This window comes from Grammomys surdaster, unplaced genomic scaffold (assembly GCF_004785775.1).
Source record: "Grammomys surdaster isolate TR1022 unplaced genomic scaffold, NIH_TR_1.0 278, whole genome shotgun sequence".
Taxonomy (NCBI): Eukaryota; Metazoa; Chordata; class Mammalia; order Rodentia; family Muridae; genus Grammomys; species Grammomys surdaster.
In genome coordinates, this window is record NW_021604719.1 from 1,093,681 (window position 1) to 1,108,768 (window position 15,088).

Genomic DNA, 15,088 nt, shown 5'->3' on the forward strand with positions numbered 1-15,088 from the left:
AGAGAGAGAGAGAGAGAGAGAGAGAGAGAGAGAGAGAGAGAGAGAGAATGAGAATGAGAATAAAAACCAAACAAAGACAAAAAATAGGAGTCCATAAATAGCTCTTGACATTCACAAAGATCTGGGTATGGTGGTGCATACTTTAAAAGAAATTGAATACATTGTTTTTGAGATTATAATATTATACTGTCTCTCCCTTCTCTTTTCTCCTTCTAAACCTTAGTATGTCTCTTGCTCTCTTTAAAATCTATGGCCTCTTTTTTCTTTAATTGATTGGTTGATTGATTGATTGATCATGCGTGTGTGTGTGTCTATGTGTGTGTGTTGCATTTATAAATGCACAAATACAACCTGCTCAGTCTGTATCATGAAATTTCTCATTATAATGGAGACCAAATGTAAAGTGTGAAACCCCTCAGGTTCAGGGATCACTGAAGAAGACAGAGCATAAAGAGGATAAGAGTCTGAAAACCATAGAGTTTGATGTGGAGTTATGACCACTGGAATTGTCAGAAGCTGCATCCATGAAGGCTCACCTACATGGCTGCCTAACTATGAAATGAGTAACAAGGACACCATTGTTATTGTGGAAAGAATTAAACTAACTATCCCAGGAATCAGGAAGTCAAGCACATAGATCTGTATGAGTTTAAAACCAACCTTGTCTACATAATGAGTTCTAGGCCAGCCAAGACTACTTAGTGAGACCTTGACTCAAAAAAAAACATCATATAGAAATTCAAGGACTAACTGAAACAGTCTTTATCAGAGAGAACAAAGTTGAAGGGTTCTTACTTCCCCATCTCATAATTTACTACCAAGATTCAGAATTAAGACAGAGTACCAGGCATTAAAGGCAGACAGAGAGTAGTACTGAGAAACTAAAAGGGAATTCTCACATTGTTTCCTGACTTTTCACCAAAGTGCCAAGAAAATCCAGGACTGAAAAAAGAGGTATTTCAGCAAATGGCAATGAGATGACCGGGCATCCAAAAGCAAGAGAGTGGGACCACGGTGTAGTGTACGTCATATCCAAAAGTTAACCCAAACGAATGATAGATATAAACATGAGATAAATCAAGGAATGTTCACAAAAACAAAGAAGTAGTTCTTCAAGTCCATACATTAGACAGCTGTTTCTTAGGTATGACTTAATAGAATGTGTACTAAAATACACATTCTATTGTATTCTACTGTGTAAAAGATACATCGGACACTAGTAACTTAAATACATGTTCTTTAAAGTTGTGGTCAAGAAATGAAATGACACCATGTAAAATGATAAAAAATAGATAGAGTTATAAATAATATACATAATAAGAGCATTACATACAGAAGAGTGTCTACAGAAGACACTTTTAATTCAAAAATAAAAAGAGGGCAAAAAAAACCTTATTTTAAAAACTGATGATCTGTAAATAGAGGCTTTTCTCCAAAATGACAAGTACTCAATAGCTACTCAGGAAGTCATAGAACAGGAGTAAACATTAGGAAATTGAATATAAAAGCCATTGTACCTCTTGTGCATTGCAAGGACTACATTTTTTAAAAGCAAAGGGTAGTGAATTCTAGAAAGGCTGTGGGAAAACTGGAGCCAGTACCCTTGTTGATGAACATGTAAAATGATGCAGCCATTGCATCAATCCCTGTTAGAATTCATCAAGAATGCTAAGCTCTTACTCATAGTATGCATGCTGTATCCAGTTTGTGGCAAGAGTTACTGACAGCAACTTTACTGTGCTAAATCAGTTGGAAATATCCTAATAACAAGAAGAGTAAAAGCAACATACAGAGTTTTCGGCGATGCCTTGTTCAGTGCCAATGCTGCCATTCTGACAGCATTATGTGTGTCTGATGGAGTAGTTAGCACATACACACCAACACCTTCAGTGATGGAGAAAGGACATACTTTCATTGTAAAAGTTAATATGTGTTTATTGAAGATTACACTTGAGTCTGCATATGTACTTATATCTTAATGTATGTGAGAGAATTACTGAAAGAAGAAAAGAGGGAGGGAAAGAGAGAGGGAGGGAGGGAGGGAGGGAGGGAGGGAGGGAGGGAGGGAGGGAAGGAGGGAGGGAGAGGGAGAAAGGGGAGAGGCAGAGAGAGAGAGAGGGAGACAGGGAGAGGGAGAGAGGGAAAGAGGGAGATGGTGAGCGAGAGAGGGAGAGCTTCCAACAACTACATTTGTCTGGAATATGAACAATACAAAGTAGCTAGTAAAATGTTTTTATATCAAAAAAAGTAAAGAAGCTTATTAGATCATATTAATGTATGTGTTATTGCTTGATTATGGCTTCCTGGTTCAAGTATGGACATTATAAACAAAATAAAAATAGGCACGATAGCATCCATCCCATGAGCTCACTGGGATATTTTTTAAAAAATGTGTTGGTTGCTTTTGGAAAGTATTAGGAAACAAATCATTTTGAAAATCATTGCTAAAGGAGAGGTCACTTTCAAACATCTGTTTTAATTTTCCCTATATGAAGTGCATCCCATCATAGCTAAAGAGTTTATTAAATCTTTTTCTCTATTAAAGTATTTCATTTAAAACATAAAGGAGAAATAAGAGTTCAATTGTATTACTCTGAAGGAACCCCAGGCTCTAGACAGCGATGCATGATGGCAGATAACATCACAAAATAAATCTATTGATTATATACGTGTTTATTAAAGTACATAGACTCATCTGTAAAATAGTTTTGCACTCTCCCATATAAACAATACATCTACCTTGAATTTTTGTAAGCCCCTAGATCAATCTACCAATTTTCACAAAATACAGACTTGTGAAGCATATCAGATACAGCGCATGCATGTAATTTGCAGAATCCCAGGCTGTTGAAATGCTGTAGCAGAAATGATTTGATTTCTTCAATAAAACTTTTGCTAGATATAAAAGATGATGGTCAGGGAAGCTATAGAGAAGCCATAGAATACAAGACCCACAGGCTCTATAAAGGTTTTTTTTAAGGAACAGTTTATTGTTTGAGTACTTCATATATAATATTGTGTGTTTTCATCACATCTACCCTTCACTCCGTTCTCTCCAATTCCTCTACGACCTTTCCATTCTTTTCCCCAAACTTACTGAATTCACTTAGTGCTGATTGTATGTGCATGGATGTGGGACCTCTACTGGAACATGGGCAGATTCTTAAATGTTGACATGAGTTGCCCTCCCCTAGTACCCATCAATTGCAAATGGCTCCCCAGATATGGGTGGGAATTCCCAAACTCTCCTTCCATGATTAGATTGTCCGGCTTGATCTTACACAGGTCTTGTGCACATAGTCATAGTGGTGGTGATTCATGGGTAAACTGCCCTGTATGTCTAAAAATAATACTGCTTTTCTGCAGCAATTCACCACCCTCATCTTTCACGTTTTTTTCTGTCTCCTCTTTCATGATGATCCTTGAGTCTTGTAAAAGGGGATGGGTATAGAAGTCCTATTTAGAGCTGAGTGCTCCACATTTCTTCTTTTATGCATGCTGACTTCTGTTTTAATCACCAAATACTAAAAAGGAAGTTCATTGATGAGGCTTGAAAGATGCATTGATATATGTGTATTAAAACAAGAACATAAGGGACAGTTTAATGCTGTGTCCATTCAGCAGAATAATATTACTGGGTCTCCCATCAGGCCTAGGGCCTAGCCAGCCATGTAGGTTTGGCCAAATTAATTGTACTTGGAATGTATTCTGTCTTGTGGAACGGGCTTTAAATCCAATCATAAAGTGATTGATTACCCACATAATGTTCATGCCAACAGTACACTGCTGGGCCTTTTTTGTCAGAATACGCACTGTTATAGCTTTCAGGTTTCATAGTTAAGTAAGACTGCTGATTACCTTTTCCTTCCTAGTAGAATTCTTAGACCCTTGCTGCATTACAGAAGCTATCTAGTAATGAAGAAGCTTCTAGGTTAGTACCAGTTCATTTGCTCTATGCCCCAAATCCCTGGTGTCTTTACCATTAAGAACTTACCATCAAGTTTTGGAGGTAATGGCAATAACCTGTAATATATTGGAGGTAGAATCTATGAAATCCCATTTACCAGTGACATGACAATAGGTAGCCCATACATGTCACTGAATATAATTACTATGTTGTTTTCAAAAAGTATTTCCTCCTAATATAGAGTGACTCCATTTAAAATCCCTGTCTATATGTGTATGTGTATATGTATGTGTACATGTATGTATATATGTATATTTTAGAAAGTTTCTATAGAGGTAAGTTTCCATATGACCTATTCAAAGATCTTTAGTATTAGTTATCCCTCTTATATTCTCTCCACTACCCTGATCTCCCAAGGTTGTATAAAAGTTCTAATTAAAGAAAGGAATGTTTGTATAATATTTGCATTTATATATTATATGGACATTGAGTTTGTATTTGATGAATGTTACTACCTTAATTTATACAGATCAGAAGCTTACAGTGTTGTGTCTTCTTCCCATTGAAGCAACCAATATTAGATGCAAGTAAAAGAAAACATTTTCTAATATCTATTTGCATTTCAAAGCAAAATAAAACACAAAAATAAAAACTAGAATATTGAAAATGGCTTATAAATTCCATCATTTAGATTAAGTAAGCTTTTGGCAGAAAGTTTTATACACGTATCAGCATTCATTATTTCCTTTTTATTCTGTATTGTTACATCTTTAAAATATATCTATTAGACATGCACTCTGTATATACAAACATGTACATGCATACGTTTTGTTTTGTGTGTGTGTGTATGTGTGTGTGTGTGTGTGAGTGTGTGTGTGTGTGTGTGTGTGTGTGTGTGTATGTGTGTGTGTGTGTGTGTGTGTAATATTACTGTGCTGGTTAGATTTTGTAAAATTGACAAAAACCAGAGCCACATGCGAAGGGGGAACTTCAGTTTATAAATAGCCTATATCAGATTGGCCTGTGGAGAATTAATGAACATATTTCCTAGTGAATTTCACATACATCAGGGATAGATTTGTTAATTTTAGCACAGCCAGCTAAGATCTGTTCCATGCTGTCACATAGGAAACACAGGCTACAGAAGCCCAGCAGTGAGGCTCTGGGACAAGTTGTTGAGTTACAAGGAAGGCTTTTTTATTAGAAAAACATCAAATTGTGATAAGAACCGAGCATTCTGTGTATCACTAAATTATGTTATGGCTATATATTTTTAACTAAGTTGTTTCAGAAAATAAAATGCTCATCTTATCCTTTTGAGAGTTAAGAACCTGAAGTAGGATTTGGATCTGTTTAGCTAAGGAAGGAAGTTGATTTTTAAGTATCAGACTTACTTCACAGCTCACTGAATTTGTATTTCTGCTGGCCAGGGCAGCATGTTGCCTCTTGCCTTGGCCGCTTTTCTCTTTGATTAATAATCCCCTGCATGTTGGAACGTGTAGCTAACTTGTCACAACTGGCACATGTTTCAGTTTGTTCTTTGAATAAAAACTGCTTAACTCAAGCCTTAGTAAAAATGTTTGCTTGTTGGGGATGAATTTAGTGTAAGCAATATTTACACTTTTTAGTGCAATAATAGGTGTGGCGCGTCCTGGTGTATCAACAGGTGACTTTCTTACACTTGAGAGGGTAGGTAGCGGTAGAGTGTAATGTGCCTCTGCTCCACAGGCTAACTTTCTATTAGCGTCTTGTTATGTGTATGATTGGCACTGGATATTTTCCCCTCTTCTTTTGATACCCAGTCTACATTCTCTCCATCCTCACTCACCCCATCGGCACCTCAGCCCATGAGCAAGTATGCTTTCTGTTCCACTGCTGAGAACAGCCTGAGGTACAACAGACCTCGGGTATGATTTCATATTAACTATTCCAGGGTGGCTCACTAAAAGATCTCTAGAACGCACTGAATATAGTTTGGAAGGATTTCAAATGGAAGCATTTAGACCCAGCAGTTTTCCTGATGTCTATTAAACTGGAAGTAAAGCTAGCCAGCCAGTCATCCCACTGAGGCAAAGAACATAACTCCTAACAGATAATACCAAGCACGTGTATCTGAAAGTTTTCAAAAAGCATTTTAAGCATTTTGTTTTAATTTTGCTAAGAGTGTAATTTCTAACATCTTCTGTGTGGATCTGAAATTTTGCCTGTTGAACCAGTGAACACCAGGAACTCTGGGTCTTCATTAGCCCATCACCTCTCTCAGATTAATAATGCTTTGTTGATATTCTCATTCATTATCAAAAATAAATCCTCCCACAACTTTAGAACTTGATCCATCACTGGTGTTCTTACAGTTCCTGCTGAGCAGAGAATTCATCACAGAATTACATGCTTGCTTCCTTGCGTAGGGCTTACCGGCACTTACTGCTATAATGCAAATGAAACTTCAAAATAGGATTTCAGCGACATTAAGAAAGCGAAAACACATTAAAGTAGTATTGATTCAGATGACTTTGTTGTAACAAGAAATCATGTCTGCGCCATGGGCACAACAAAACAAGTCCCCACAGGAGAAGAATGTCTTTACCGAGGTGTTGTATGTATAAACACATCCACCACATCTTTGCTGGAGGTTCTGTGTATTCAGCAGGGGCTCACCTGGGGCTGTCTGCATTCTGCCTTATCTCCCACTCCTCGACTTCCTGATCCTTCAAGTGAAGAGTTGGTCTCTGGTCCTACAGCTGACTTCACACCTGTCAGGGACTCTCCAATGACTATAAATTTGTGATTAAGTTCCTGTCATAAAATTGGCCCATGCATTTTTCTTCCAAACTCGGGCTTCCTCATCATACCTTATGTTCCAACAGTCTAAACTGTACCCCATCCATGGGGTTCTCCCTCTTGTCTGTACTTAAGGATATGATACTGTTCTCTTTCATATTTCATTTTGTCCCTGGAGAACCCCTGGCTCAAGCATTTGTTAGGATTTTTACTTTGTGGAAATGTTGACATCCAAATATCTTTCCCAATTACTTCTCTTCAGGTTGTCTTAACAAAACTTAAGCTCCTATTTTGGTTAGCTAGGCTGGCCAGAGAGGTTCCTGGATCTGCCTATGTGTGGTCCCAAACACAAGGCTTATCTCACACTAACCACCACACCTCCATTTTCTCTGGGTGCAGAGGATCTGGACTTAGGTCCTGATGCTTACATGCAAGCACTCTGTCCATTGAGCTATCTCTTCAACCCTGATACGTATTTTCTAATGCTGCTCTAGGTATTCCTTCCAAGATGAGGAAGACATGTTCATGGTGGTGGACCTGCTACTTGGTGGGGACCTGCGTTATCATCTGCAGCAGAATGTCCACTTCCAGGAGGACACAGTGAAGCTCTTCATCTGTGAGTTGGCCATGGCCCTGGACTACCTGCAGAGCCAGCGCATCATTCACAGGTCAGTCATGTCCAAGGAGACAACTCATGGGTTAGAAAGAAAGCTGTAACCTACTGCATGGAACAAGTTTTTGCTCATCATGGCATCTAATGTTCATTTAGCCATTACAGCAGCCATTTGAGGTTATCCATGTAGGTGGTTGGCTTATAAAGTTAATTTTCCCAAGGTCACAGTGAATGACAAAACTGAAAATCACTGGCAATAACTATTTGTACTTGGTTAATGACTCTGCCTATATAAAGAGAATGATTAGTAGTGGATAAGAACTTGAATATTAAATTAATTAATTCAAATAGAAGTACAAGCACACAAGAGGGCAAGAAGAGAGAGAGAATCGGCCGAGGAGAAAACTTGGTGTAATGTGTTCCTGTCCTGTCAACGTATTAAACGAGTCTCTCAAATGTTCACTGCTAACAGGAACAATAAAATCAAAGTCTCTCCTGCACGTAGCAAACTTGCTTTAAGAAAATAAATACAAAAATTATAAAGGTATATGACCAGTAGGCAGAAAAGGATATGTTACAGTTGTAAACAAATGACTAGCTTTAATGATTATCTCATATGCTATATCTCATTTATTCTAAAACAGTAGCTCCAAAACAACCTGTGATAAAAGATCAGAGGAGATACTGTTAGACCAGGAGTAAATATGAGGAAAGCATGATTTGTAAATATGAAATGATCACCTAGGCTTATTAGTAATCAAATCACCATTGAATCCACTACTTTTACTGAAGTTTCCTTTGTGCTCGGCACTGGGAGGCACCAAAAAGGACTTCTCATTTGACTTTAGTGTCCCCATTGTACTGAAGAAGAAAGTGGGTCAAAGCTTTGCTAACAGTTGGTCCTGTTGGGGTCTAAAACTGAATCACTCCAACCTAAGTGGGAGAGAGCTATGTTATACCGACTGCAAATTATATACATAAAATACATGCATCAGTTACAGTGGGTCACCTCAGTGCCATCCTCTCTAATCTTTGAAGAATTGTCTAAGATTCTAGTATAGTTTTGACATATTTAGTAGGCACAATTTGTAGGTACCATGAACCAATCCTCTTTCTTTCTTTCTGGTTCTAAGTAGGTAGACTTAAGTGACTGTTTAATTTTCCATCTTTACACCATCTGTTTGTATTGGAAAGTGCTCTATAAGTAGTGGTGAAATGGAAAGTTGACCAGTTAATCACACAGGACTTCAGAAGGGATTTTACACACCTGCTGTTTTGTGGATAATTTGAAATCTTGTTTTGAAGACCAGGTTTTCTGGCTCTTGACAGCTCTTCCTGGGAAGAGCTTTATTCTGAGAGGAATTCAGAAGGAAATTCACCCTGAACCTAGAAGGATCTCACTCATACCTCATGGCAGTTGTTCTATCTTTCCCTTTCTCCCTCCTCACACTTCTCATCAAATCATGGAGCACATGAGGGGTGAACTTCCTGGTTCTAGCTTCGTATACTCCCACAGTAGTTACTTCTTGTCTACTTTCATTGGTACAGTGGGCACACTTAGATCAAATGAAGAGTTTTTGTTGATGCTTAAGCATTGCAGACAGTGATATCTATAAAGTGCCTCCCAGTGTCCAGAACAAAAGAAGACTCAGTAAATGTGGTGGGAGAAAGTCTTCTCACATAGAATGAAAGAAAGCCAGCAATGACATTCTGAGGAAAGGTAGAAATCCCAAAGGTGGCATTAAAATAAACTGAGACACCATTCTTCTGGGGTCAAAGAGCAATTCGAGTGTGTTTTTGCTGCCTGTGGGGCCTACTCACCTTCGGTGTATTGCATTTTATAAGCTGTCAAAGCATTTTGCACTTCTGTGAAGCTCTGACATATTTTGATATCCAATTGCTTATTTTATTTGTGTCCTCTACTCCAGGAGTAAAGCCATGACTGCCTAGCTTCCCTTTGCTTCCCCATTATTTGTCAAAAGATGAAATAATAAATGCAGGCTGAGCCGTGTCAATGACTAACTGGGAACAAATAATAATTGCAAATTTAAAATATGATACATTAGAGCTGGAGAAGTCCCTTTGTGTGTAAGAGCACTCAGCAGAGACCCTGAGATTGTTTCCCTGAACCCGAGTCAGTAATCTCACAATGGCGTTTAGCTATAGCTCCAGGAAGGTTTGGTACCTTTGACTTCAAAAGCACTGTACTTTCACACATGTACCGTCACACAAACATGTACATACACATGATTAACAAAATAAACGTTAAAAATATATATGGCACATATAAAGCCAAATATTTCAACATGCCATGGCCCTTATGTTGAGTAACATAATTTAAAATTAGAACAGCATACTTCTGAGAGCTAGTAGGTTTCTTTCAATAATAATAATACTGGACATGGTTGTTTACACAGGCCCTGAACAGATGTCACTAACTGACATGCTAGCATGGATGAAGGGAAAGCCCATAGGGCCTCAACCCTAGGCAAAAAACTACTAAGAAATGCTAAGAGGAGGAGAAATAGGCTTGCCCACAGAAGAGTTCCCAAACTGGTTATCCAAAACCAAGTGACCAGCTTTTAAGTCATGTATATAGAAGTAACATCATGCACACACTGCAGGCCATATCTGTATATTTAGAACTATTCACAGACATAACTAGATACATATGTAACAGCAATTAAACAAAAGGAGGCCATGAATTTGAGAGCAAGTTGGGGTATATGAGAAAGGTGGGAGGGAGGAAAAAGTAGGGAAAATAACGCAATTATGTTTTAATTTCAAAAGATAAATAACAATGTTGAGATGATAAGTCCAAACTCTTACATGTTCTGGTAAATTAAAGGCATGTCACCAGCGTTAAGATTCTTCCATGACTGGGGACCAAATAGACACTTTAATTGTCTAACAACTGGGACTTTTACTATTAAAATGCCAGGCATTAATTCAATGTGTTATCATCTCGAAACGGTGTCAAATGGCTTTAAAAACTGGTGAACTAAGGGGTATTTCTCTGTCTAATGAATTTAAATGAGAACAATAATGTTGTTCTGAAACTGGAGTTCATGTGGGGCGTGAAGCTTGGATATCAGTTCAGAAACATTACGGGCTTCCTAGTGCTAGGAGTCTTTTTGTAAAACCTCTTTCTTCATTTATTCCAACAAATACTTATTCATCTTGATAGTTCAGCTATTTCCCAGGGTGTTCAGTGATATATAGCCTGGGGTTTTTCATGGAATAAATTTAAATTAAAAATATAAATCTTCCTTCAAAAGAATGAGCAAACTAAATGCTCAATTTGATTGATGTAAAGATGACAGAATAAATCATCTTTCTACTACTTAGAATACTAGACTGAAAACTTATATTCTGAATTCCAAGACATAAAATGTGTGAATAAAAAAAAAATCCTTGCATCATCATAGATTTGCCCAAGTGAGAAGAACCAATTACACAGAACAGCAGCTATGAAATATAGGACTTCTATGTTCAGAGTTAAACTACATTTTGCCTCCAGACATGGTGGATGATTCAAAATGAACTTAAGGACCCAGCGAATATGCATGGAACACGAGTAGCCCACCATTTACCAGTAGTTTCCAGTCCAGGGGACTCTTCTAAATATTTGTAAATTACTTCACTCAGACTTCCCCCAGTTCCAGAAAGATTATGGCATTACCATCCACAATTCACAGTTGAAACTCCAATTTTGAGAATTCAGGATCTCACTCCAAATTACACTGTCAGAATGTAAGCAAAGCTAGAGGAAATGCAGAGCTCTGGACCACAGTATGCTCAATGAGGCTGAGTGTTGCTGGAGTCTGAAGAGAGCAGGGATAAGGTAAGCATGGCCATCTTAAGCCTGCGAGCATTCAGATTCCAACTGTACAGACAAAGATGATCCATTGAAACCACCAGTTAAGAGAATATTCTAAAACCAGAAGCTAAATAAGCTGTTATGAAAAGGGCTGGCATGCATTAGAGAAGAAGAGACATTAGGTAAGGAAACAGTTTTGTAACAACTCAGGTTTTACAAGAAGTTTGAACAGCCTAAGCAGCAATTGAACCTAGACCACCACATAAGTAAAAGCATAAGTGGGAGAGTCTTTACTCAGGGGCTGGGGAGATGGCTCAGTCAGTAGGATACTTACTGAACAAGAATGATGACCTAAGGCTGGATCAACAGGATTCACGTAAAAAGTGCACAGCACAATCTCTGTGCTGGGTGATCTCTAACAATCATTGACCAGCCATTCTAACTGAATTGTTCAACTCCAGGTTCAGTGAGAGACCTTGTCTCAAAACATCAGGAAAGAATGATTGAGGATGTTTAATTCTCACCTATTGCCCCAACAAGTACATGCGTGCACATGAGTGCATAATTTCTCCCCTACATGAAGAACATACATGGGAGAGAACATACATATAGGGGAGAGTACATAATTTCTCCCCTACACCATACACACACACACACACACCACACACACACACACAGAGTGGGGAGGGAGGGAGGGAGGGAGAGAGAGAGAGAGAGAGAGAGAGAGAGAGAGAGAGAGAGAGAGAGAGAGAGAGAGAGAATCTGCTCCCTGAAGAAATACAGAATGGGCTCTGCTTTAATTTTTTTCCTTACACTGACATCTCTGCCACCAATGTGCACCTTATTTTTCTAAAACACTGCATGTCCTGTTTCGGCCATAAACTCCATGTCAGATATAAGGGGGGGCTCTGTATTTCTTTATTGGTAGAAGTTTTCTATCCATAGACTTGAATTTTTAAACTTTTATATAAGCAAAATATTGAGCTCATTTTTTATCAGTTTCAGGAGCTTCCTTCCACACAGTTGATCATGTCACAGAGCTTCACAGTGACTTGAATTTTGGTTTCTATAATTAAACAAGTTTTTATTAGTCAAGAAATTCAAACATTTCCCGGTGCTCTCAGATTGAAAACCAACTGGGATTTAGTTTTCAAAGTGTGACAGACCCTATTTGAATACTCCCTTATTTACATTAAACCAGGAAGGTAGGCTTTAAATTATGGACGAAGTGATTGTTTGCTTCTATTAAAAAAAAAGAAAGCCCAAATTCATTATAATTCCCGTGAGGAGAGCAGAGCTTGATTAGAATGCCACAGTCTCTCCAGTGAATTATCTGATGGAAGCTAGTTACTGTAGTCCAAAAAGGAATTGGTCCTCATTCTCCTGTCAGATGTAGAAGAAGACTCAATTATGAATTTAGGCCATAGAGATGAACTGTTTAAGACAGTTAACAGTAAGTAATCTTAGATTACAGTAGATGTTTGATTGTATTTTTAATCTAGTAAAAAATGGCTCCCAGTAATGAAGTTATAACTCATAGTTTTCCAAATCCCTATTGTAATGAGACAAAGCCCGATTAGGCAATTCATGTAAATAATCAGAGCACAACAGAAACAGTTGCAAAATTTTATCTCCTATTGATAGTGGAAATATTGAACAGGGAATAATAAAAGAGTATTCATTATCAAGAAGAACATGGGATATTGTGTTTTCATTTACTACCCTTGTCTACTTTGTTATGGTGAGAGGGGCAGAGGGACCAATAAAGGCAGCCAGATTCATTTTGCAGCAAGATGCAGATAAGAATTAATCCTTAAGTTTGAAGATATAATAATTTCCTACTTTCCTTTCTTTTCTCTTAAGTAAACCATGGATCATAAATGGCAGTCTTTCACCAAAATGTATAATGTATTTCTTTGTTGTGCTTTGAACTCTTCCAGAAGAAGAAAGGGATCTCTAAAAATAAATTAATTAAAAACTATATAAATAAAATTAATCACAGACAAGTTATTAACAACGACAAGACTACATCAACTGCTCACAGCACACAAAACAAATTTCTAAAATCACAGGGCCAGGGGGTGAGTTTGTCTTCAGAGTCTCTGAGAGTAAATTAATACCATGAATATAGGGATACAGTGTTTCCAGTGGGCTACAGTTTGCATGGGAGATGTTTTTTGTACCAAGTGAACATAAACTGACTAAGAGTTATTGGCCTAAAACCTTGACCGTTTGTGTCCTGGCTTGACAGCTCTGGTGAATTTGGAAGCATGCATTAAAAAGACTGTAAGCTGTTGTGAGTCTCTCATGGGCTAGGCACACACAAATGGCCACCGTCACTCACACTCAGTTACATGTTTCGAGTGGTCATGGTTATGCTTCTATGGTGCCTTCGGAACCACAATGCTATTCATAGATTGTTTTCGCTCACTCCTAAATGCAACCTCCTTACGAGTAGAGAATGTTTTACCTGTGTTTAATCACCAACATTCAGCACAGTAATTAAGGTAGATGGTCGCTAGATAATTTAGTGTAAACATATGAATGAGGAGAGTGTATGCTATCTCATTGGATGATTATCTCTCTTTTGGATGATTATACAAGGTAAATCTACAATGGGTGAACCTATCTGATGCAAATCTTAATAAGCTTCACAAATTCCCATTGTTTGGCTATGGAAGAAGACATTCTGTGATATACCTTTGTTTGATATCCTGTGTAAGAAATGAATCATTGATTTAACCCACATTTATTAGCTCTCACTTTGGCTTGAAATGTGGGTAGAGCACGACTGAAGTTTCTCCAAAGCTGCCATCTCAGTGGCAAGAATTGGATTCTCTTTTAAGATTAGGTCAGACAAGTTCAGACAGGAAATTAGGAGAATTCATTCCCCCTTGAAGCTTCAGGATTTATGACAGCTTGCTTTGCCAAATTTAACAAGAGTGGAGCATCAAAGCCTTAGACCAGTGATTCTCAATCTTCCCAATTCTGAGACCCTTTAATACAGTTCCTCATGTTGTGATGACCCCCAACCATAAAATTATTTTTGTTGCTGCTTCAGAATTGTTATTTTGCTATTGTTAAGAATTGTAGTATAAATATCTATGTTTTCCTATAGTCTCAGGTGACCTCTGTGAAAGGGTCATTCAACCACCAAAGAAGTTGAGACCCACAGGTTGAGAACCACCACTCTAGAGTGAGCTGACTAGCAGGATAGCATTTAAATAACAATATATAACCCCAATAGTCCCAGTAATCCAATGCAATGTTTGTAAGAAGCAAACATAGGACTTATTTACAGCAAGAGACTGTGAGTTACTCAAGGACATACACAGGAGGTGGAAATCCATGGGAGTGTGTACCCATAATGTCTGTTTGCCACTTTTCTCCTGAAGAGAAGTACTATGCCTCATTTAAATATCAGTTTCCTCTATAGCCTAAAGCATAGTCCTGAACTTCTCTGTGGAGGAAGAAGAGATTCTTTCATGTGGGAACCAGAAGTGATTCCCTCATACCCAAGACTCAGCTGGATGATCTTTAAGTGAGAGCACGTCATCTCTCTGCTCTCTACCACACATACCTTTCCCTCCTAGAAGACCATGTGACTGAATGAACTGTCTGAAGAACACGTGGCACTGAAATGTACCAAACATCTCTTAGCACATTTACCAGACAAGCTTTTGTTTGCAATCCAATTGTGAACCCAAACCATGCTTGCCTTCATTGAAGGTCTTTAGTGTATTGCAGCAGAGATCTAGGCTTGAGGTCACTTTTGCATCTAATTAACACACATTGTAGTATCTTAGCAGTCAGTGTTTATGTTCTTAAGGTGATAACTCATAGGCAAAAATGAGATATTTTTGGTACTAATCATTCAAGTGACAGACGAGTTCAATGAATGAATATGTTAACCCAGTGACAGCTCAGCTTTGAAGCCTTTAGAAATGAGTCACCTGGTGAGATGTTT

General features: G+C 38.1%; 1 protein-coding gene across 1 annotated transcript in view; it reads left to right on the plus strand.

The window, feature by feature from the left end:
* Positions 1 to 15,088, plus strand: part of Stk32a (serine/threonine kinase 32A) — a 100,187-nt gene that overhangs the window by 41,866 nt on the left and 43,233 nt on the right. The window contains exon 4 of the mRNA XM_028777215.1: positions 7,183 to 7,356. Coding sequence (XP_028633048.1) covers positions 7,183 to 7,356 — 174 coding nt within the window. The remainder of the gene's footprint in view (positions 1 to 7,182; positions 7,357 to 15,088) is intronic.